General features: G+C 41.2%; 1 protein-coding gene across 1 annotated transcript in view; it reads right to left on the bottom strand.

Annotated features, from left to right (window-relative positions):
• CREG1 (cellular repressor of E1A stimulated genes 1) overlaps window positions 1-24,904 on the bottom strand; it is a 29,930-nt gene extending 5,026 nt beyond the window's left edge. Inside the window, exons 1-3 of the mRNA XM_053705856.1 lie at window positions 24,559-24,904; window positions 8,553-8,672; window positions 5,148-5,332 (exon numbers count right to left, since the gene is read on the bottom strand). Coding sequence (XP_053561831.1) covers window positions 5,148-5,332; window positions 8,553-8,672; window positions 24,559-24,867 — 614 coding nt within the window. The 5' untranslated portion in view covers window positions 24,868-24,904. The remainder of the gene's footprint in view (window positions 1-5,147; window positions 5,333-8,552; window positions 8,673-24,558) is intronic.
• Window positions 24,905-26,120: the final 1,216 nt, after the last annotated feature.

The raw sequence follows: 26,120 nt of genomic DNA, 5'->3' as shown, positions 1-26,120 counted from the left end.
TTCAGAGAAGTTAGATTTTGATGTTTGAAGGGACCCTGTATCAGAAGGTCCTGTTTCAGAGGTAGAGACCAAGGTGGACAGGATGACATGTCCACCAGGTCTGCATACCAAGTCCTGCGTGGCCACGCAGGTGCTATTAGAATCACTGATGCTCTCTCTTGTTTGATTCTGGCAATCAATCGAGAAAGCAACGGGAAGGGTGGAAACACGTAAGCCATCCTGAAGTCCCAAGGTGCTGTCAGAGCATCTATCAGGACTGCTCCTGGATCCCTGGATCTGGACCCGTAACGAGGAAGCTTGGCGTTCTGTCGAGACGCCATGAGATCTATCTCTGGTTTGCCCCAACGTCGAAGTATTTGGGCAAAGACCTCCGGATGAAGTTCCCACTCCCCCGGATGAAAAGTCTGACGACTTAAGAAATCCGCCTCCCAGTTCTCCACTCCCGGGATGTGGATTGCTGACAGGTGGCAAGAGTGAGACTCTGCCCAGCAAATTATCTTTGATACTTCCATCATAGCTAGGGAGCTTCTTGTCCCTCCCTGATGGTTGATGTAAGCTACAGTCGTGATGTTGTCCGACTGAAACCTGATGAACCCCCGAGTTGTCAACTGGGGCCAAGCCAGGAGGGCATTGAGAACTGCTCTCAATTCCAGAATGTTTATTGGCAGGAGACTCTCCTCCTGACTCCATTGTCCCTGAGCCTTCAGAGAATTCCAGACGGCACCCCAACCTAGAAGGCTGGCGTCTGTTGTTACAATTGTCCAGTCTGGTCTGCTGAATGGCATCCCCCTGGACAGATGTGGCCGAGAAAGCCACCATAGAAGAGAATTTCTGGTCTCTTGATCCAGATTCAGAGAAGGGGATAAGTCTGAGTAATCCCCATTCCACTGACTTAGCATGCACAGTTGCAGTGGTCTGAGGTGTAAGCGTGCAAAGGGTACTATGTCCATTGCCGCTACCATTAAGCCGATTACCTCCATGCATTGAGCCACTGACGGGTGTTGAATGGAATGAAGGGTGCGGCAAGCACTTTGAAGTCTTGTTAGCCTGTCCTCTGTCAGGTAAATCTTCATTTCTACAGAATCTATAAGAGTCCCCAGGAAGGGAACTCTTGTGAGTGGAACGAGTGAACTTTTCTTTTCGTTCACCTTCCATCCATGTGACCTTAGAAATGCCAGCACTAACTCTGTATGAGACTTGGCAGTTTGAAAGCTTGAAGCTTGTATCAGAATGTCGTCTAGGTATGGAGCTACCGAGATTCCCCGCGGTCTTAGTACCGCCAGAAGAGCACCCAGAACCTTTGTGAAGATTCTTGGAGCTGTAGCCAATCCGAATGGAAGAGCCACAAACTGGTAATGCCTGTCTAGGAAGGCAAACCTTAGGTACCGATAATGATCTTTGTGAATCGGTATGTGAAGGTAAGCATCTTTTAAATCTACAGTGGTCATGTATTGACCCTCTTGGATCATAGGTAAAATTGTCCGAATAGTCTCCATCTTGAACGATGGAACTCTTAGGAATTTGTTTAGGATCTTTAAGTCCAGGATTGGTCTGAAAGTTCCCTCTTTTTTGGGAACCACAAACAGATTTGAGTAAAACCCCTGTCCCTGTTCCGATCGTGGAACTGGATGGATTACTCCCATTAACAAGAGCTCTTGTACGCAGCGTAGAAACGCCTCTTTCTTTGTCTGGATTGTTGACAATCTTGACAGATGAAATCTCTCTCTTGGAGGAGAGTATTTGAAGTCCAGAAGGTATCCCTGAGATATTATCTCTAGCGCCCAGGGATCCTGAACATCTCTTGCCCAAGCCTGGGCGAAGAGAGAAAGTCTGCCCCCCACTAGATCCGATCCCGGATCGGGGGCCCTCAATTCATGCTGTTTTAGGGGCAGCAGCAGGTTTCCTAGTCTGCTTGCCCTTGTTCCAGGACTGGTTAGGTTTCCAGCCTTGTCTGTAGCGAGCAACAGCTCCTTCCTGTTTTGGTGCAGAGGAAGTTGATGCTGCTCCTGCTTTGAAATTACGAAAGGAACGAAAATTAGACTGTCTAGTCTTGGCTTTGGCTTTGTCCTGAGGCAGGGCATGGCCTTTACCTCCTGTAATGTCAGCGATAATCTCTTTCAACCCGGGCCCGAATAAGGTCTGCCCTTTGAAAGGTATATTAAGCAATTTAGACTTAGAAGTAACATCAGCTGACCAGGATTTTAGCCACAGCGCCCTGCGTGCCTGAATGGCGAATCCTGAATTCTTCGCCGTAAGTTTAGTAAGATGTACTACGGCCTCCGAAATGAATGAATTAGCTAGTTTAAAGACTCTAAGCCTGTCCGTAATGTCGTCCAGAGTAGCTGAACCAATGTTCTCTTCCAGAGACTCAATCCAGAATGCCGCTGCAGCCGTGATCGGCGCAATGCATGCAAGGGGTTGCAATATAAAACCTTGTTGAACAAACATTTTCTTAAGGTAACCCTCTAACTTTTTATCCATTGGATCTGAAAAAGCACAGCTATCCTCCACCGGGATAGTGGTACGCTTAGCTAAGGTAGAAACTGCTCCCTCCACCTTAGGGACCGTTTGCCATAAGTCCCTTGTGGTGGCGTCTATTGGAAACATTTTTCTAAATATCGGAGGGGGTGAGAACGGCACACCGGGTCTATCCCACTCCTTAGTAACAATTTCAGTAAGTCTCTTAGGTATAGGAAAAACCTCAGTACTCGTCGGTACCGCAAAATATTTATCCAACCTACACATTTTCTCTGGTATTGCAACTGTGTTACAATCATTCAGAGCCGCTAACACCTCCCCTAGTAATACACGGAGGTTTTCCAGTTTAAATTTAAAATTTGAAATATCTGAATCCAGTCTGTTTGGATCAGAACCGTCACCCACAGAATGAAGTTCTCCGTCCTCATGTTCTGCCACCTGTGACGCAGTGTCTGACATGGCCCTAATATTATCAGCGCACTCTGTTCTCACCCCAGAGTGATCACGCTTACCTCTTAGTTCTGGTAATTTAGCCAAAACCTCAGTCATAACAGTAGCCATATCCTGTAATGTGATTTGTAATGGCCGCCCAGATGTACTCGGAGCTACAATATCACGCACCTCCCTCTGAGCGGGAGATGTAGGTACTGACACGTGAGGCGAGTTAGTCGGCATAACTCTCCCCTCGTTGTTTGGTGAAATTTGTTCAATTTGTACAGATTGACTTTTATTTAAAGTAGCATCAATACAGTTAGTACATAAATTTCTATTGGGCTCCACTTTGGCATTGCAACAAATGACACAGGTATCATCCTCTGAATCAGACATGTTTAACACACTAGCAAATAAACTTGCAACTTGGAAATACAATTCAATTAGAATAATATTAAAACGTACTGTGCCTTTAAGAAGCACAGAAGATCTATGACAGTTGAAAATTAATAAATTGAAACAGTTATAGCCTCAATCCTTGTAAACAACACAACTTTAGCAAAGGTTTAATCCCATTAGCAAAGATAACAAATTCTGAAAGCAGGAAACAAATTACAGAATAAACGTTTTTTATCTCAGTCAAACTATAATTCTCACAGCTCTGCTGAGAGAAATTACCTCCCTCAAAATAAGTTTTGAAGACCCCTGAGCTCTGTAGAGATGAACCGGATCATGCAGGGAATACAATGAGTTGCTGACTGAAATATTTGATGCATAGTAAAAGCGCCAAAAAACGGCCCCTCCCCCTCACACACAGCAGTGAGGGAGAACAGAAACTGTCAGAAAAACAGATTAAGCAACTGCCAAGTGGAAAAATAGTGCCCAAACATTTATTCACACAGTACCTCAGCAAATGAAAACGATTTTACATTCCAGCAAAAACGTTAAACATAATCTCTAGTTATTAAACAGCTTTATGTATTTCTTACAGTGTAATTCTAGTGAAGTACCATTCCCCAGAATACTGAAGTGTAAAGTATACATACATGACATTATATCGGTATGGCAGGATTTTCTCATCAATTCCATTGTCAGAAAATAAAAACTGCTACATACCTCTATGCAGATTCATCTGCCCGCTGTCCCCTGATCTGAAGTTTACCTCACTCCTCAGATGGCCGAGAACAGCAATATGATCTTAACTACTCCGGCTAAAATCATAGCAAAACTCTGGTAGATTCTTCTTCAAACTCTGCCAGAGAGGTAATAACACACTCCGGTGCTATTTTAAAATAACAAACTTTTGATTGAAGATATAAAACTAAGTATAATCACCATAGTCCTCTCACACATCCTATCTAGTCGTTGGGTGCAAGAGAATGACTGGGAGTGACGTAGAGGGGAGGAGCTATATGCAGCTCTGCTGGGTGAATCCTCTTGCACTTCCTGTTGGGGAGGAGTAATATCCCAGAAGTAATGATGACCCGTGGACTGATCACACTTAACAGAAGAAAACAGAAGCGCGGCTCAGTAGCACCTTGAGAAAAGAGCCACTCAAAGCACTAAAGTAAAATATAAACGAAGGCCGCACTGCGCAGAGAAAATAAAGTTATGAAAAATAACGTTTTAAAACACCTAGCCAAAATAAAAGGTCACACAGAATGGTTCCGCACAAGCTTCAAGATAATATATCCCATAATATGTACATATAAAAGTATTGACCAATGACGTTTAGTAATAGACTTTGCAAAAACGTCTGTAGAGAGCCCATCCTGTGCTGTGCAAGCAACAGCAGAGGATGTCACTGAAGTGTATGACAACCACCTAACAGTAGGAGGCTAAGGGACAAGTCCCCACAACACCTGCGGCAGGCTTGTGACTAACTCCCAGAGAGAATTTCTGCCACTATCCAAATAATCCATACTTCCCTCTTTCATATTCCTGGCTCTCTGAGGGGGAAATGGGTCTCAAGTAGGCCTAAGAACCCCTGTCAACGAAACATCTGGAGCACCTCAATTCTTCACCTTTGCTGGGGAAGCAAAGATAAGATTGAGTTGATCAGGGAGGTGGGAGGGGTCAAAAGCTCTTGGTATGTTGGATATATTTGCGTTCTCCTAGTGGCCATGAATTGAATTCCAATTGTAATAGCTCATGGACTCTCACTACCTTATGAAAGAAAATCAAAGTCTATGTACTGTACATTGATCAATGTATCTCACAGACTGAATGCAACTTACCAGGGCTTAGCATTGTAGTAATCTTCAGGAGTGACCGTTTTGATGCCTCCAAAATAGTCCAGTACCCAGATGTTGGTGATGTTCAGTTTGGCAAAGAACCAATTGTGGTCATGAGGCCAGTCAACCATCTCAGGGTGACGGCTGAACAATGCCACTTTCGCTATGTCAGTCTCTGACCCGTTCACCTATACAAATGAAAGAGTGCTAGGTTATAGAGTTTGTTACATAAATCAGAGACACCACAGTTGACAATTCCCTCTCCATTTTGCAATTTTTTCTTCTCATTAAAATGGCATATTTTATTTAAAAAATAAATAAAAAAACGTTTAAATCCAGAGCCTTGATGTTTTTTTATTTACCTGTCAAAACTATATATTTCTTTTAAGTAGACAACCCAAGGTGATCTAGGCCCATTTTAGTATATTTCATGTCGCCGCCAAATGCAAATCATATTTAAAAAATTGTTAACTTTTCCACAAACTTTGGGTTTCTCGCTGAAATTATTTACACACAACTACTGCAGTCATAAGACATAATGGTTGTAAAAGGTTCTCTGGGGTCGCTTTTGTTTAGAAATAGCTGACATGCATATTTTGCATTTCGTTTTGGGCAATTAGAAAGCCACTAATTGCAACTGCGCACCACATTTCTGAAATTCCCAGCAGTGAAGGGGTTAATTAGTTAGCTGGATGGGGAATAGTATTTTAATGCAGGGCTTACCCTCCCACCCAACACTTCCCACCTCCTTGATTCCTCCCAAACAGATTCTCCCCCCCCCCCCCGGCACTTCTTAGGTACGGGAGACAAATCTGCCAGTATTAAGTTTTAGGGTTAGTGTGGTTTTTTTTTAAAATAAATTATATGTATTTTATTTATTTTTTGCAGTGTAGGATCCCCCCCTTACCCCTCCACTTCCCTGATCCCTCCCAAAAAGCTCTCTAACCCTCCCCTTTCTAACTAATTCCGGCCATCTTAGGTACTGGCAGCTATCTGCCGGTACCCAGTATATAGCTTTACTTTGTTTGTTTGTTTTTTTAATTTATTATTTTATAATTTTTTTCTGTAGTGTGGCAGTACCCCTAACCCCTTATCTCCAATCACAGATTTAGGGTTCCCCTACCTGGGCTCATAATTTTTCTGTAGTGTAGCGCCCCTTCCCTCATTCTCCCATTCACACTTACATTTTCTGTATCGTAGGGCCCCGCCTATCCTTCCCCCCTTCACCGTTGTGCCACCCACCAAGCCACCTTCTTCTATCCCTCCTGAACCTCCCACTGGCGCAAACAGACATTGTTGCAAACAGTGACACAAACACTGATTGTGCTCTGTCACCATATAAAAGGCCTGCAGCCCAGAAAGTGACAACCGAGACTGCTGACGCTTCCTGAAGGGCCAACGTGTATATACGTTATGCGGTACAATGGACTATGCACCGCATGACGTTTTAAAATAACTACTGTTAAAAAAAAAAACACTTGTAAATCAATTTCTGTATTACTAGGAGGATTGTTTTTTATAATTTATTTATAAAGCACAAACATGCTGTATACGTAAATACAAGGAGTTCTGCAGCAAATATTGCCGAGAAGCATTAATATATTTGTATAAACCGACTGTTGCCTTTTACAATACAGCGCTATTTAATACATTGCATGGGAAAGTCTAAAGACAAGCACATAAAACACGATTAAGGTACATTTAGATGCAATCATCTTTGAGTAAAGTGTGCGCAAAGCATTATTTATTAAATTATTTTTGCTTAAGGTGGTTTATCTGATGTTTTATTATATTAAGACCCATACTAGCTAAAGCACCCTTCTTATAACATACAAATAGCTGCCAATACTTAAATAAACATCCTGCAATTAGATTTTTCTGCAGTCTTAAATTAACATACTAAAGACCCAATGGTCTAACGCTCTCTGCTCAGACGAGACGGTCTAACGCTCTCTGCTCAGATGAGACGGTCTAACGCTCTCTGCTCAGACGAGACGGTCTAACGCTCTCTGCTCAGACGAGACGGTCTAACGCTCTCTGCTCAGACGAGACGGTCTAACGCTCTCTGCTCAGACGAGACGGTCTAACGCTCTCTGCTCAGACGAGACGGTCTAACGCTCTCTGCTCAGACGAGACGGTCTAACGCTCTCTGCTCAGAAGAATATTTGTCAGTATGCAAGGTACATTAGATAAATGTAAAAATGCAAACTTAAAGGGACACTGAACCCAATTTTTTTCTTTCGTGATTCGTATAGAGTTTGCGATTTTACTTTCCAATTTACTCCTATTATCAATTTTTCTTTGTTCTCTTGCTATCTTTATTTTAAAAAGAAGGCATCTAAGCTAAGAAGACAGCCCATTGTTGGTTCAGAACTTTGAACAGCACTTGTTTATTGGTGCTGTCCAATCAGCAAGGACAACCCAGGTTGTTCACCAAAAATGGGTCGGCATTTACACTTACATTCTTGCTTTTCAAATAAAGATACCAAGAGAATGAAGACAATTTGATAATAGGAGTAAATTAGAAAATTGCATGCTCTATCTGAATCACGAAAGAAAAAATTTGGGTTCAGTGTCCCTTTAAGCTTGAGAGATGTTTATCTTATTATGCAGGTTCGGGATGTAAAAGGAGAGACCCCAATATTACAAAATAAGGTCTAAAAAAAAAAAATCCTAAAGATTTTGTTAAATTTCTCTCCATGATCATTTGCCCCAAGTGAATATGTAGTTTGTTTAATGAGTCATCGCCTTGCTTGCTTCAGTTGTTTTTCAGTATTATTTTCAGGAGCTAAGCCATCGCTGGGGTAGACAAGGCTTGCCACTGTCATTTTGTTAGCAAACTATAATTTATTTGCAGTTCCTTATCTATACCTCCTGCTGAGGCAAATTAGGGAGAGATATGTAGCAGGGTTAGGCACATGAAGTCTGCAGTGCACACTTCTAGTTCTCAGAACTGTAAAAATTGTATTTAACTAGACCTAATTAAACATTTTATATTACAATCTCAAAGTATTCCATGTCCCTTTAAGCTGGTTGTCACTTAAGGGTCAATTTATCAAAGGCTTTGTAAGCCTTTCGACCCCATACGACTGCAGGTTCTCACAAGAGAACCTGCACGCCGTATCTAACAAGCAGCAGTCCTAACCTTTCGCCACCTCTAAAGTGGCGAATTTCAATCTCTCCGGTATAGCCCGATCGAGTAGACTTACAGCTCATACTCGTGCGCAATTGGTTGTGCGCGGCAGGGGGCGCGATTGCACGTAAGCGCAAAATAGCGCTCGTGTGCAATGCTGAATTCCGCCAGAGGCGAGCTGCGGTGGACAGGGGCACGTATGTGCACCCCTGTTCGCCTCAGCTTGATAAATCGCACCCATAATATGACCACTAGAGTAAGGATAGACTAGTTACCTTCTGAATACTTCCTGAGAGGATAATGTGGGCACACAGTGGGCTCTGTGGGTCGTAGCCCTTATTTTTGCAGTAATGAGTCTGGGCCAAAGACAATGTAAGAGAGGCGTTTGGGTTCACCTAAGGGGAAAAAAAAGGTTTAAAGTATTCACAAAATAAAATGTAATCATCTAGTTTTCTCATATTCTGAATGTTAAGTACTTCAACAAACAAAAAAGCATTTAAAGTATTACGTTGGAATTTCTATTCCACAAACTACCCCCACTTTAAGTTAATATTTGTCATTCCAGAGTTCCACTTGTACATCAATCAATAATAGAGATTAAAAAACAATGCAATGATTTAAGGAGGCAGAATACCTTTATTATTTATTGCTTCATTATTAAAAAATGTCAGTTCAGTGCCATACCCCTGTATCTGGTAGGGGATTGCAATGACAAAAAATGATGTGTTTACTGTATGGGGGACAGCAGATCCAAATGAGCCCCTATACCCTAAAGACAGTACATACCACACACACATAATATTTATCATATGAAAGAGGATTACAAATTAGGGGTCTCATGCCCTACCAGGTAGTGGATGACAGGGAAACCACTTGTCTACTACATGACTCTGGGCTCTAAAAGGGACCTTAGCACAGGGCTCGGCTCAACAGATTTGTTCAAAATCTAGGAGCCAGCCCATAAATTTAGTAGCCATAAACTTTTGGCCATCCCCATGATAGAATAGATGTGAGGTCTAAAATGGATCCAGTTGCACCAAGCTAATTTTTAGGTGAGGCTGGTGGGAGGAAGTTACGGCATTCATGGGTCTCTTGGGTACTCTAAAACTAGGGCTTAATTTTAAGACAGTGCAATCTCTAAATCTCTAAATGATCAGTAGATTTCATCTGACAAAATTCAAAATGCTCCTGAATTTGCTGGCCCCTGTATCATGTGACAGCCATCAGCTAATCGCAGACAAACATATGCACTGCTCAGTTGGCGCCTCAGAAGATATGCAGATTAAAAAACTGTGCACAATTTGATAATGGAAGAAAACTGAGTCTTATAACTGTATGCTCTATCTGAATAACTAAAGTTTCATTTTGACTTTAGTGTCCCTTAACCCTGACGATACTTATTTGTCTGGCAATGTCTTATTTGTCTTCCAATGTAAACAAATAAATAAAAATTTAAATCATGTGATCGTTCATGAGATGGTGGGATTTCACTGTCTGGGGGGAGTGCCTATGACACTAGGCATCCCCTCCAGCCCACGATCCCATTTAGGAAGCACCTATGGCTTCAGGACAGCAAAACGGCTAGGACCTAACGGCGCTAAAGCCTAGGACAGTTAGGACGGCATTGAACGTCCTAACGTTGGGAAGGGGTTAAATAACAGGTTTCTGATTACAACACTTGGCTTACGGATATTCATTTCCCTTAAAATGACATAAGTGCAAAAAGAAAATATTAGAACACTACAGTGCACTATTGCTTCTATAGAACTACAAATGGATTAAACACATAGTTCCAGGCATAGTTTATTCTAAATTATTCTACCCATTAATTTGTTCCCAATGAGCCATTCTACCAGCTAAAGCATATTAAATTGTTTACAAATTACTCCTTTGTCTTTATATCAGCATTTAAAATAGCTGATTTTGTCTGTGGTATCCCAACATATACCAAAAGTTTCTATACTTAACTATAAGCGATTGACAAGCAATGTAAAAAGAAGAAATTACACTCACAGTGTGGAAGGGGAGAGATAAAATTCTAAAATGTCCCTGGAGCATTTGAGTGATAAGCTAAGGATGTTTGGAAGCTTAGCCTATTTTGATAGGTTGTAGTTTTAAAGAGCAGATCCAGCTATTGCATTTATGAAAATAAACATAAAGAGAAAAAAGTCAAATTGATCAGTGAAGTGAATTTAAAAGAGTTTTCATATTAAATGCTCTATCTGAATCATGACTTTCATTACGCTTTAACATTAATACATTTTCCTTAAAATAACAACTAAGATAAGAATATTAAAAGGGCAATTAATTCAATATTCTCAGATAAAATTCAAAATGTCATATTATAATTTAAATAACTTATTTATACACCCCAAAATTAAAGTGACAGTAAATATATAGTAATTACAAGACATTTCTGTTGTGCTGTTATACAATAACATATTAGCCAAACTCCACCAGTCACTTGCCTTATTTGGAAGAGCCAATCTGGGCTTTAGTCCACAGACAACAAGGCTGGTCATAAAGTTAGTATTAAGTACATTGTTTTGCAGTTGTTACCTGATAAAGCCAATAAGGGACAGATATGTAGCCTTCAGAAGCCAGCAGGGTGCATTTCAAGTTCTGAGAATTAGAAACTGCTCAATTATGAGAGCTAATTAACATGAAAAAGGGGCAAAATAACCAATGAAAATATATTGCAAGTAGTTTAATTTTCATGCACAACAACATTTTAAATATAAATCTCAAGGTGTTAACTGTCCCTTTAAATGAATAGCAATGTGAAACAGCATGTAAATGTGCATGCCCAAGGTTAATAACCAATTCTGTTCATGTAGACGTAATAAAAAATGTAGTAAGCTACGTTGTCAGAAGTTACTACAGCTCTGGGTATAATTTAGTAGTAGATATTGGGTATTGCCTGTGTATTGTGGAATAAAAGCTACATTTTAGAACCATGAAAAATGAGAAGTCACAGTAAAACTGCTTATACCAGCTACTTTTCCTGTCTGCAGTTTCAAGATATTGTGTAAATGTAGTTTCCAAAACAACATTCGTTTCCTCCGGTTATCTGCCGACTCATGCGGAGGGGAAAACTGCTGAATGATTGTGACTCATCATTCCATACCACAAACTCATTTTTGAGTGAAATCAAGAAAAAATGGGCCAGATTACAAGTGGAGCGCTACATATTGTATGCATGCAAGCGATATTAGCGCTCTACTTTGTAGTACCAGCGCACGATAATATGCGCTGGTATTACAAGCAACGCGAACGCAACCTCACATTGACATTGCTAGGAAGAATTGCGCTCACGAGAGAGTGCTTCCATAGGGTCCTATGGGAGCCTTGCTCTGATGCCGTCAGAGACGACATCAGAACCTCGCGCAGCAAATGAGGTAAGTAGTGCAACGATGGGCAGCATTTTCTTAATATATATGTATATGATTATATACATATATATTTATGTGTTAATATGTGTATATGTGCATAAATATATAAGCATATACATTTACATTGCGGTCTACTGGAACACACAGTTCCTACAGACCGCAATGTAAAGTCACTTTTAAGTGCGTTTTTTTCCTAACACCCTACTCCCAGCAACTTTAAAGCCCCAAAGTGCATTTTTTTTTAATTTAATAAATTAACTTTTCCTCTTGAGAAAGTCCACACGCTAGCGGACGAAACGCGTAGAAGTGTGCAGAGCCCCACAAGCTTCCGTAGCCCTCGAGTGGACGTCAGCTGATTACGTGCTGGCAGGTTTGAACAGAGTCTCAGTTCCATCGGATGCCTGTGAGTACAACAAGGGAACGCTGGATGCCCAGAGAAGGATGCTAAAGCTTAACGGGACAGCACGTGAGGACGGATTGTTATGTTTAAGGATTGATGAAAGTTTTTATTTTGCAAGCGCAACATTAAAGTGCTTCTTGAGTAATTTGTCATAGAACACATGAGTCAGTTTGCGCTTGTTTCGTTCTCTCTTTGGGAAATGTCTATGTTTGGTACTGTTTGTGTCTCTGCTCCCTTTGTGTGACTTTAAGAATCCCCCATATTGTACTCAACAACAATCTTTAACAGAAACCTCCATATTGCAGATGTCCTAACTGTGCCACATTTTGGGCCAGATTACAAGTGGAGTGCTAATTAATGGTGCGCACGCAAACGGCAAATTTACCCCATTTTTGGGTGCGATAAGTAAGCAGCCATTACAAGTGGCTGGTTATTGCTATTGTGAGCTTGTGGTCTGCTTAATTTTTTAAATGTGCAGCCTAAAATAAAATGTGTAGTGCATTTTTAAAAATAATAAATTGTTTTTTTTTAAATTACTTCACTAGGCAGTTTTTGTGGGGCTGAAGTTGGCGGCTGTGGGGTGTTAGGAAAAAAAAAAAACGGCACTGAAAAGTGCCTTTACATTGCAGTCTATGGGCATTGTATGTTCCCTGTTAATATATCTGTATATGCTATATATATATATATATATATATATATATATATATATATATATATATATATATATATATATATATATATATATATATATAAACAAATCAGTCCAGAAGAGATCACTCGCCGTGGTATAAAATCGTGTTTTTAATCCAGGGTGTAAACGTTTTCAGGGAGTGACCCCATCATCAGACAAGTGAAGAAAAGAACAACAAGTGTACTTACCAAGTGTTGTTGTTGTTCTTTTCTTCACTTGTCTGATGATGGGGTCACTCCCTGAAAACGTTTACACCCTGAATTAAAAACACGATTTTATACCACGGCAAGTGCTCTCTTCTGGACTGATTTGTTATATACTTTGTGGGATGCACCCCGACTTCGAAGCATACAGTGAGTGCTGGACTTTTGCCACGTCTGACGGCATGAGAACGAGGCTCCCATTGGAGCCTATGGAAGCTTGCTCGTGAGCGCAATGCTTCCATGCAATGCGAACTTGAGGTTGCTTTCGCATTGCACCTCACTTGTAATACCAGTGCACATTTGCGTGCACTGGTATTACTAATAATCTGACCCTTTATGGAGTAGCCTTAAAGAGATAGAACAGTTAAAATTTAAATGTAAATGGGTGCATTTCAATTTTAAATCAAAGCATGTTTGCAATATTCTTCCATTAGCAAAAGTGCTTCTGGTAAAATGCATGGCTGTTTCAGCAGCATACGCACATATGCTACACGAGACTAGAGGATCAGGATACAAATACCATGCTGCTCATATAGCTAAGACAATTTGTGTTATGCAAGCCACTGCTGACTCTCTGAGGTGTGTGTAGTGTTTGAATGCTGGTGCACATAGCACACACAGCATATGTGTGTATGCAGCTGAAAACCAGTAATAACTTGTATTAGAAGCATTTTGCTAATGGAAATATAATGCAAAAATGCACCTGCTTAAAACTGAAATGCACATTTCAGTTTTACCCTTTCTATCCCTTAACTTTAGATCATTGCCATGCAGTGCAGTGCAAACTTCTCTCTGCAGACCTCCAACTTCAATAATGCAAGAGTGATGATCATTTCAGGTAGACTTGTTGCACCAAGCGAGCGCCACCACAACATTTGTTGCTAGGTATTAGAGACTCAGGAGGCTAAGCAGAGGCCATTGCTATTTTGTGGGCTGGGCCATGTCAAAAGGGGGGGATCATGTGTATATAGCGTATTATTATTATCGGTTATTTGTAGAGCGCCAACAGATTCTGCAGCACTATAAACATAGGCGGTATACAAGGTAGCAATTATAGGGATCAAATGGGTAGAGGGCCCTGCCTAGAGTCGTACTGTTGTAGTCAGCTCTTGTGAAGATGATCAGCAAGCAGTTGGGCTCTTAGGCTTACATTCTAAGGGTGTTCATGGGGGATAGTAATGGAGGAGAGGAACTGGTATTAGGAGAGGTTAGTGTAGGTTGTATGCATCCCTGAACAGAAGAGTCTTTAGGGAGTGCTTGAAGCTTTCAAAACTAGAGGAGTCTCTTGTGGAGCAGGGCAGAAAGTTCTACAAGATGGGAGCCAGTCTGACGAAGTCCTGTAAACGGGAATGTGAGGCTGTAACAAGAGAGGAGGAGAGGAGGAGGTCGTGAGCAGAGCGAGGGAAGGAGAGAATCTGGAGACAAGGTCTGAGATATAGAGGGGAGAAGTGCAGTTGAGGGCTTTGTATGTCAGATTCAGAATTGTGTGTTTAATCCTTAAGACAAGAGGAAGCCAGTGAAGGGATTGGCATTGAGGTGCAGCAGATGAAGAGCGATGTGTAAGGAAGATGAGCCTGAGGCCTTCATTATGGATTGTAAAGGAGCTAGACGGCAGCTAGGGAGACCAGAGGACGTAGTTGCAGTAGTCAAGGCGGGAAAGGATGAGAGAGAGTGGATTAAAATCTTAGTTGTGTCTTGTGTAAGGAAATGTCTAATTTTAGAGATATTTTTTTAATGTGGAAGCGGCAGAATTTAGCCAAGGCCTGAATGTGAGGAGTGAAAGAAAGATCTGAGTCAAGTGTGATCCCAAGACATCAAGCATGCGGGGTAGGGGTAATGATGGAGTTGTCAACAGTTATAGAGAGATGTGGGGGTGGAGATTTTAGAAGAAGGGGGGGAATAAGGAGCTCAGTTTTGTAGAGATTTAGCTTAAGGTAGTGAGAGGATATCCATGATGAGATATGAGAAAGACAGTTAGTGACACGGGTTAGCAAGGAAGGAAATAGGTCTGGAGCAGAGATGTAGATTTGAGTGTCGTCGGCATAAAAAGGATTTTGAAACCCGTGGGACTTTATTAGGGAACCTAATGATGATGTGTAGATTGATAAGAGAGGGGACCGAAGGCAGAGCCTTGTGCTACCACAACAGAAAGTGGTAACGGGGCAAAGGATGCTCCAGAGAAGGCTACACTAAAGGTACGGTTAGACAGGTAGGAAGAGAACCACAAGAGGGCTGTGTCACAAATGCCGAAGGATTGGAGGGTTTGGAGCAAAAGAGGGTGGTCAACAGTATTGAAGTCTGCAGACAGATCAAGGAGGATAAGCAGAGAGAAGTGGCCTTTGGATTTTGCTATAAGTAGGTCGTTGGTAACCTTAACGATTGCTGTCTCTGTGGAGTGATGGGGGCGAAATCCAGATTGCAGTGGTTCAAGGAAGGAGTTTAATGTAAGGAAATGGGATAGGTGTGCATGTACTGGCTTTTCAAGAAGCTTTGAGGCAAGAGGGAGTAGGGAAATAGGACGGTAGTTGGATGGGGAGGTTGGATCGAGAGGTTTTTTGAGGATAGGTGAGACCAGTGCATGTTTTAGAGATGAGGGAAATATACCAGTGCTAAGGGAGAAGTTGAAAATGTGTGTAAGAATAAGGGTAAAGGTAGAAGAGAGGGAGGGGAGTAGCTGTGAGGGGATGGAGTCGAGGGGACAGGTAGTGAGGTGAGGGAGTAGTATAAGTGCAGAAACTTATTCCTCAGTAACAGGGGTGAAAGAGCTAAATATACGGCTATGTGGGTTTTGGTTAATTGCAAGCTTCTGAGGAGGTGAGAGCTGCTTTTGTTTCTGATGGAATTGATTTTGTTATTGAAGTGGCTGGCAAAATCTTGAGCTGACAGAGAAGTTGTATTAGGAGATGGGGGTGGGCAGAGAGGAGTGTTGAAAGTGGAGAACAGACATTTTGGGTTTGAAGAAAGGGTGGAGATAAGAGTAGAGAAGTAGTGTTGCTTATAAAGATTAAGGGCAGAGTAGTATGAGTTTAAGATGAACTTGTAGTGAAGTTAGTCAGCTGTACTCCGAGATTTTCTCCAGTTCCGCTCAGCAGTACGGGAACATCTGCGTAGGTACCGTGTCAGAGAAGTATGCCAGGGCTGAGTGTGTGATTTTCTAGCTATGGTAGGAGGGGCCAGATTGTCAAGGACCAATGTAAGGGTGGAATTATAGTGGCAAATAGATTGGTCAGGGCAGGAGGAGGAGATTGATGAGAGCAGAGGTTTGAGGGAATTAGCAAGCTGTTGCTTATCTAATGACATAATGCTTCTATGAAGTTTGGTGTGAGGGGTAGAAGGAGGGAGAGTTGTAGGGTGGGATAAGATGTTGCAAGTGAGGAGATGATTGTCAGATAGAGGAAAAGGGGAGTTTGTGAAGTTTGAAATAGAGCATCAATAGCTAAAGACCAGATCAAGGGAGTGACCATCTTTATGAGAGGGAGAGTCAGTCCATTGTGACAGACCGAAAGAGGAAGGGAGTTGCAGAAGTTGTTTTGCAGAGGAGACAGTGGGATTGTCAAGAGGGATGTTGAAGTCCCCAAGAATGGGGCAGGAGTGTCTGAGGAAAGGAAATAAGGTAGCCAGGCAGCAAAGTGATCTAGAAATTGAGTTGAGAATCCAGGTGGGCAGTATATTACTGCAACACGTATAGAGAGGGGAGAGAATAAGCGAATCATGTGGGTTTCAAATCATGAAAATGTGAGGGAAGAGATGGGTTGTATTTGTGCAATGAGAGGAAAGTAAAATACCTAGAAAACACCTCTTTGTCTGTTACCAGACCTAGGAGTATGGCTGACGTGGAGACCCCCATGTGACAATACAGCAATGCATGCTGTGTCTAAAGGAGAGAGACAAGTTTCTGCAAGAGTCAGAAGGTTGAGGGAGTGGGCGATAAAGAGGTCATGGATAGAAGTGAGCTTTTTGCAGAGTGAGAGTTCCAGAGTGAAGGGTGTAGTGGCTTTAGATACAAGAGGAATGTGCATAAGGTTACCAGAGTTTTGTTTTCCGAGTCTGTGGAAAGGTACACATGGACGTGCACGGGTAGGAAGTTGCTGGGGACCAGGATTAGGGGAGATGTCACCAGCAGCTAGTATGAGCAAGAGGGAGAGTGGCATGAGGTAATTTGCAGTAATGAAACTGTGGAGGGTATAAGGGTCTGAGTGGACGATCAACATGTCTTAGTGGTCTATGGGGTGGGGCTGAGGGAAATTCTGCAAATATGGATATATGGCTGTCTCAAAAGAACAGAATTTATAATTAGGGACTGTTCGGAGATTCCAAATCCCCCCTATGAATCCCAAACCCTATGCTCCAACCACCGAAGCTCTGCCTGTTACACACAAATACCAATTTGAATACCAAAATATTGGAATATTTAATATTGTATCTACCTTACCAGTGATCACTAGCCAGGGTGCTGGGCTGCCCTCTGCTGTTGCAGAATACAGCTCAGGTGTCACACAGAATTTGAGTTGAAGGTATCATTGAGATTTTAAAGTGATTGTAAATCCTAGCGTTTGTAAAACACTATGATTTACCATTGGAACATAAAATACTTCATGCTGAAAGCTCCTTTATTTGTTGGATGCGTTCTCCGCACTGAGCTGCTCAGGCAGCCCAGGGCAGAACACTATTTGCTGTGAGGTGATGTTTCCAACTCTTAACAAATAGCATGCTAGTTATCCGGCTTGGCGCCAGTTTGGAACACAGGGCTATTGGCTAAGAGGTAGAAACATCACCTCTAAGCCAAATAGTGTTCTGCTGTCTGAGGAGCTTGGTGCAGGGAACGCTTCTAACAAATAAAGAAGCTTTCAGCATGAAGTATTTTATACTTCATGAATTAAAGTCCCCTTTATTTGTTCCAATTGTAAATCCTAGCGTTTCACAAATGCTAGGATTGACTTTCACTTTTGTATAGTAAAACAATGTTGCAATATACTTTCATTCCCCCCTTTAAATGTGATAAAGCTCTAAAAAAATAAAAAGTGTATTTTGTTATTATCACAACTTGATATGCACCCTGCTGACCTCTCAAGGCTAAATCATTATGGCTGTGACTAGCCTTCCTTGTTCTTTCTAATTTACTCCTACTTTCATTTTTTTTTTTTAATTCTCTTGGTATCTTTATTTGAAAAGCAGGAATTTAAGCTTAGGAGCTGTCCAATTTTTGGTTCAGCACCTGTGTAGCACTTGCTGATTGGTGGCTAAACCAATCTAACACTCCACCTTCCACTGTTCCTTGCCATATTTAATACTAGCAATCCATCTGTTAGATTAAGTTAAGAGACTTTTTTTTATATGTATTTATTGTTTTTTTTACTGTAATGTAGGGATCCCTAACCCCCCCTCCCATCTTCTCCTCCAAGTGATCAGCTTTTTAAAAAAAAAAAAAAAAAATCTGTAGCATATGGACCTATCTCCCCTTTCCTAGCCAACAGTTTTTCTGTAACGTAGGCACCCATCCCTTCCTCTCCACTATTTGCTGTAGTTTAGGGACCTGCCTCTCTCCCCTCATGCAATGGGCCAACTTTGCAGGGGTTAAAGACATAGAGGCGCAGGGTCGCTAGTCTTTAAATTTCATGTTGTAATAAATAAGAGCATGTCATTTTTCAAATATAATGGCCCTTTAAGTATCATGTAAGACCCCCCCCCCAATACCCTTTCCAGTACATTCAGATTAACAAAACTTTACATTGTCATATTACCAGGTGTAAAATAACAGTTATACTGAGAAAAAGCAATCCACCAAGGTAATAAAACAACTGATATGCACATGGAAATTACTTATAATCTAACAATAACAGCTATATTGTCACTGTCATGTAAGTGTTAAATGTCCCTTAAAGTAAACACCAGGGAGCAACTTAAAAAAAAGTGACCCCATCTGACCCAGTAGCAAGTTATCATGTGACATAACAGATGACACTCATGTGACAGCTGTCACAGTCTATACCAAGAGAGAGTTGAAAGAACAGAAAATGTGCAATAACCACTAGTTTCAAAAGAAGGGCTATACTGATTTTTTTCTAAACGTATAAGGCCAGTATTAAAATAATAGTAAATATGCCCCTTTCTAAACTTTGCTGTGTTGAAGTGATGTATAAAGCAGCTATATCAGGGACTGAATATCACTACTTCTTATTGGCCCTACTGTCTGCAAAACCTCCCCCCACCCTCAAAAAAAAAAAGAGCATTTAGAGGGGTAAAAAACTTTATTCAATTAAAAATACTTGCATATCAAATAAAGTATAAGAAAAGCACATACTATCTAAATGACCGGAATGGATTTATATTCTTTGTTTACAACTATTAAATTTTGCCATCATTTTAACTGATAGATACATACATATACACATACACACACATATACAGTATCCCACAAAAGTGAGTACACCCCTCACATTTTTGTAAATATTTTATTATATCTTTTCATGCGACAACACTGAAGAAATTACACTTTGCTACAATGTAAAGTAGTGAGTGTACAGCCTGTTTAACAGTGTAAATTTGCTGTCCCCTAAAAATAGCTCAACACACAGCCATTAATGTCTAAACCGTTGGCAACAAAAGTGAGTACACCTCCAAGTAGAAATGTCCAAATTGGGCCCAAAGTGTCAACATTTTGTGTGGCCACCAATATTTTCCAGCACTGCCTTAACCCTCTTGGGCATGGAGTTCACCAGAGCTTCACAGGTTGCCATTGGAGTCCTCCCTCACTCCTCCATGGCGACATCATGGAGCTGGTGGATGTTAGAGACCTTGTGCTCCCCCAACTTCCGTTTGAGGATGCCCCACAGATGCTCAATAGGGTTTAGGTCTGGAGACATGCTTGGCCAGTCCATCACCTTTACCCTCAGCTTCTTTAGTAAGGCAGTGGTCGTCTTGGAGGTGTGTTTGGGGTAGTTATGTTGGAATAGTGCCCTGCGGTCCAGTCTCCGGAAGGAAGGGGGCTCATGCTCTGCTTCAGTATGTCACAGTACATGTTGGCATTCATGGTTCCCTCAATGAACTGTAGTTCCCCAGTGCAGGCAGCACTCATGCAGACCCACACCATGACACTCCCCCCACCATGCTTTACTGTAGGCAAGACACACTTGTCTTTGTACTCCTCACCTGGTTGCCGCTACACACGCTTGACATCATCTGAACCAAATACGTTTATCTTGGACTCATCGGACCACAGGACATGGTTCCAGAAATCCATGTCCTTAGTCTGCTTGTCTTCAGCAAACTGTTTGCAGGCTTTCTTGTGCATCATTTTTAGAAGAGGCTTCCTTCTGGGACGACAGCCATGCAGACTAATTTGATGCAGTGTGCGGCGTATGGTCTGAGACCTGACAGGCTGACCCCCCACCCCTTTAACCTATGCAGCAATGCTGGCAGCACTCATACGTCTATTTCCAAAAGACAATCTCTGGATATGACGCTGAGCATGTGCACTGAACTTCTTTGGTCGACCATGACGAGGCCTGTTTTGAGTGGAACCTGTACTGTGAAACAGCTGAATGGTCTTGCCCACCGTGCTGCAGTTCAGTTTCAGGGTCTTGGCAATCTTCTTATAGCCTAGTCAATCTTTATATAGAGCAACAATTCTTTTTTTCAGATCCTCAGAGAGTTCTTCGCCATGAGGTGCCATGTTGAACTTCCAGTGACCAGTATGAGAGAGTGTGAGAGCGATAACACCAAATTTAACGCACCTGATCCCCATTCACAACTGAGACCTTGTAACACTAATGAGTCACATGACACTGGGGATGGAAAATGGCTAAATGGGCTCAATTTGGACATTTCCACTTAGGGGTGTACTCACTTTTGTTGCCAACAGTTTAGACATTAATGGCTGTGTGTTGAGTTATTTTGACAGAAAATGTACACTCTTATACAGGCTGTACACTCACTACTTTACATTGTAGCAAAGTATCATTTCTTCAGTGTTGTCACATGAAAAGATATAATAAAATATTTACAAAAATGTGAGGGGTGTACTCACTTTTGTGGGATACTGTGTATGTGTGTGTATATATATATATATATATATATATAGATAGATAGATAGATAGATAGATAGATAGATAGATAGATAGATAGATAGATAGATAGATAGATATACACAAAAACTATACACAGATAACATATCTATCAATAGATGATTACAACAAAAAACACTATGCCAGGGTAACCTGTCTCGTGTATATGTATAAAACACACACAACAGCATGCCAGGGTAACCTACCTAGTGTGTATATGTATAAATAACACAACAGCATGCCAGGGTAACCTACCTAGTGTGTATATGTATAAATAACACAACAGCATGCCAGGGTAACCTACCTAGTGTATATGTATAAATAACACAACAGCATGCCGGGGTAACCTACCTAGTGTATATGTATAAATAACACAACAGCATGCCGGGGTAACCTACCTAGTGTATATGTATAAATAACACAACAGCATGCCGGGGTAACCTACCTAGTGTATATGTATAAATAACACAACAGCATACCGGGGTAACCTACCTAGTGTATATGTAAAAATAACACAACAGCATGCCAGGGTAACCTACCTAGTGTATATGTATAAATAACACAACAGCATGCCAGGGTAACCTACCTAGTGTATATGTATAAATAACACAAAAGCATGCCAGGGTAACCTACCTAGTGTATTTGTATAAATAACACAACAGCATGCCAGGGTAACCTACCTAGTGTATTTGTATAAATAACACAACAGCATGCCAGGGTAACCTACCTAGTGTATTTGTATAAATAACACAACAGCATGCCAGGGTAACCTACCTAGTGTATATGTATAAATAACACAACAGCATGCCAGGGTAACCTACCTAGTGTATTTGTATAAATAACACAACAGCATGCCAGGGTAACCTACCTAGTGTATTTGTATAAATAACACAACAGCATGCCAGGGTAACCTACCTAGTGTATATGTATAAATAACACAACAGCATGCCAGGGTAACCTACCTAGTGTATTTGTATAAATAACACAACAGCATGCCAGGGTAACCTACCTAGTGTATATGTATAAATAACACAACAGCATGCCAGGGTAACCTACCTAGTGTGTATATGTATAAATAACAACAGCATGCCAGGGTAACCTACCTAGTGTGTATATGTATAAATAACACAACAGCATGCCAGGGTAACCTACCTAGTGTGTATATGTATAAATAACACAACAGCATGCCAGGGTAACCTACCTAGTGTATATGTATAAATAACACAACAGCATGCCAGGGTAACCTACCTAGTGTACATGTATAAATAACACAACAGCATGCCAGGGTAACCTACCTAGTGTATATGTATAAATAACACAACAGCATGCCAGGGTAACCTACCTAGTGTATATGTATAAATAACACAACAGCATGCCAGGGTAACCTACCTAGTGTATATGTATAAATAACACAACAGCATGCCAGGGTAACCTACCTAGTGTGTATGTATAAATAACACAACAGCATGCCAGGGTAACCTACCTAGTGTATATGTATAAATAACACAACAGCATGCCAGGGTAACCTACCTAGTGTATATGTATAAATAACACAACAGCATGCCAGGGTAACCTACCTAGTGTATATGTATAAATAACACAACAGCATGCCAGGGTAACCTACCTAGTGTGTATGTATAAATAACACAACAGCATGCCAGGGTAACCTACCTAGTGTGTGTATGTATAAATAACACAACAGCATGCCAGGGTAACCTACCTAGTGTGTATATGTATAAATAACACAACAGCATGCCAGGGTAACCTACCTAGTGTATATGTATAAATAACACAACAGCATGCCAGGGTAACCTACCTAGTGTATATGTATAAATAACACAACAGCATTCCAGGGTAACCTACCTAGTGTATATGTATAAATAACACAACAGCATGCCAGGGTAACCTACCTAGTGTATATGTATAAATAACACAACAGCATGCCAGGGTAACCTACCTAGTGTATATGTATAAATAACACAACAGCATGCCAGGGTAACCTACCTAGTGTATATGTATAAATAACACAACAGCATGCCAGGGTAACCTACCTAGTGTGTATATGTATAAATAACACAACAGCATGCCAGGGTAACCTACCTAGTGTGTATATGTATAAATAACACAACAGCATGCCAGGGTAACCTACCTAGTGTATATGTATAAATAACACAACAGCATGCCAGGGTAACCTACCTAGTGTATATGTATAAATAACACAACAGCATGCCAGGGTAACCTACCTAGTGTATATGTATAAATAACACAACAGCATGCCAGGGTAACCTACCTAGTGTGTATGTATAAATAACACAACAGCATGCCAGGGTAACCTACCTAGTGTATATGTATAAATAACACAACAGCATGCCAGGGTAACCTACCTAGTGTGTATGTATAAATAACACAACAGCATGCCAGGGTAACCTACCTAGTGTGTATATGTATAAATAACACAACAGCATGCCAGGGTAACCTACCTAGTGTGTATGTATAAATAACACAACAGCATGCCGGGGTAACCTACCTAGTGTATATGTATAAATAACACAACAGCATGCCAGGGTAACCTACCTAGTGTATATGTATAAATAACACAACAGCATGCCGGGGTAACCTACCTAGTGTATATGTATAAATAACACAACAGCATGCCGGGGTAACCTACCTAGTGTATATGTATAAATAACACAACAGCATGCCAGGGTAACCTACCTAGTGTATATGTATAAATAACACAACAGCATGCCGGGGTAACCTACCTAGTGTATATGTATAAATAACACAACAGCATGCCAGGGTAACCTACCTAGTGTACATGTATAAATAACACAACAGCATGCCGGGGTAACCTACCTAGTGTATATGTATAAATAACACAACAGCATGCCAGGGTAACCTACCTAGTGTATATGTATAAATAACACAACAGCATGCCAGGGTAACCTACCTAGTGTATATGTATAAATAACACAACAGCATACCGGGGTAACCTACCTAGTGTGTATATGTATAAATAACACAACAGCATGCCAGGGTAACCTACCTAGTGTATATGTATAAATAACACAACAGCATGCCAGGGTAACCTACCTAGTGTATATGTATAAATAACACAACAGCATGCCGGGGTAACCTACCTAGTGTATATGTATAAATAACACAACAGCATGCCAGGGTAACCTACCTAGTGTAGATGTATAAATAACACAACAGCATGCCAGGGTAACCTACCTAGTGTATTTGTATAAATAACACAACAGCATGCCAGGGTATAGGGGACAGTGAGCAGAGGGGTTTAGGCACTACTTACTACATACTTTGCCCTTTATTCCGCAGTTTGCATGCCCTACCTACCATACAACTGCTGCTCTGTGCCTAACACTGATAAGCAAGTTACAGCCATATGTTTGTATTTATATTTGTTATATAAAGATTTTGGAGACATTATTTTGATCTCTTTGTTACCACAACTCGGATCTGTTCTAAGACGAATGTAATGAGCTGCGCACAAACAGAGCTCGGTACTCACTTGCAGGTCCTGCACTGAGATCTCCATGTCGGTGAGGTACATGTAGGGCACCCCGGTGCTTCCCCGGAAAGGCCCGTCACTCACGGAGAACACGTTCGCAAAGGGCTGCCCAGTGACCGGCGCATGGCTGGAGATGGTGGCCAGTGCTCCCCAGTCACAGTGATGTGCCACGAAACGGGCCACCCGAGCTGTCTCATTGTGCGGCGGGATAAGTAAAGACACAGCAGCTGGGATCCACAAATACAGCACAAGAAGGGCGCTCACCCACCGGCTCCCCGCGGTCATGGTGACAATCTGTATTTTCTGCATAAAGCTCCACTGACACTTGAGAAACTGCTGGTAGTGGGAGTAAACTATATAATCTGTAGCCAATGGGGCAGCGAAGCTGCTATCACCAACCAATAGGAAGTAACATTTACTACTGAGGGGCGGGGTTTAGGAGATGTAAACAACCTACACGACTACGCTGACAGCTGGTAGGCGGGATCTTTGTCAGCAGATGTTATTTGGGTTGGTTCCTGAATCGGAGTGACAGCACCTCCGTCATGCCTCAGCCAATCATTTAGCTAGTACTGATTGCCGTTTAAATGAGGAAACTTTTTAATTATTTGAGGGATAGGATATATACACATTTTATAAAGCAGTCAATTGTACACGCATATCCGATTCTTTATATTCCACTAATAAACAAATGAGCAGTATACCTATGTCTTTTATGCTGCGGAACCCATTTAGTAAAAATATCAATAGGGGAGCGTCTATTTCCCATGCCTAAAGGACATACTGACATCACATCAGTCACGTGACTGCAGTGATCACGTGGTACAGAGAGTTGAGGATGCATAATGGAGGGAGATTCAAAACAATAGGAAACTGCTAATTTACTTCATTTTTTTATTATTTTGTAAGAGAAAAGCTGTTATCTAGAATTGCAGATGAACAATGGAAGATACGTGCACAGAATTAGTGACATTCAGCTAGAATTGTTAAGCTTTATATATTTCAAACTTGCATTTAAAATAGGAAATGAAATCATAAGAACAGGAAAGAGTTTATTAGCTTATATTGTCACTATATCTACTTAAAGGGACAGTCTAGTCAAAATGAAACTTTCATGATTCAGATCGAGCAGGCAATTTTAAGCAACTTTCTAATTTAATCCTATTATCAATTTTCTTTGTTCTCTTGGTATCTTTATTTGAAAAGCAGGAATGTAAGCTTAGGAGCCAGCCTATTTTTGGTTCAGCACCTGGGTAGCGATTGCTGATTGTTGTTTACCTTGTGTATAATAATCTGGTCGACATGTTGATAATTATAGTTCATTATCCTTTGTGTGCTGGTAAAACATCCGATCAATAAAGAAACAAGGAGGAGCACGCCAATCGGTAAAACTTAGCTTTTTTTGACAACAATTTAAAAGTTCCATCAAGTGAGCCGAGTCGTCAACCCATGCAATAGTTGCCACTTACGCGTTTCGGCTGCATGCCGTATTCATAGCTGGTAAAACATAACAAGTCTGTATGTAGATTAATATCTATATATGTGTTATGTAGAGTTGTTGT

Source organism: Bombina bombina, chromosome 3 (assembly GCF_027579735.1).
Source record: "Bombina bombina isolate aBomBom1 chromosome 3, aBomBom1.pri, whole genome shotgun sequence".
Classification (NCBI taxonomy): domain Eukaryota; kingdom Metazoa; phylum Chordata; class Amphibia; order Anura; family Bombinatoridae; genus Bombina; species Bombina bombina.
The sequence above is the reverse complement of the archived record's forward strand: the minus strand, read 5'-3'. Positions and strand labels throughout refer to the sequence as shown.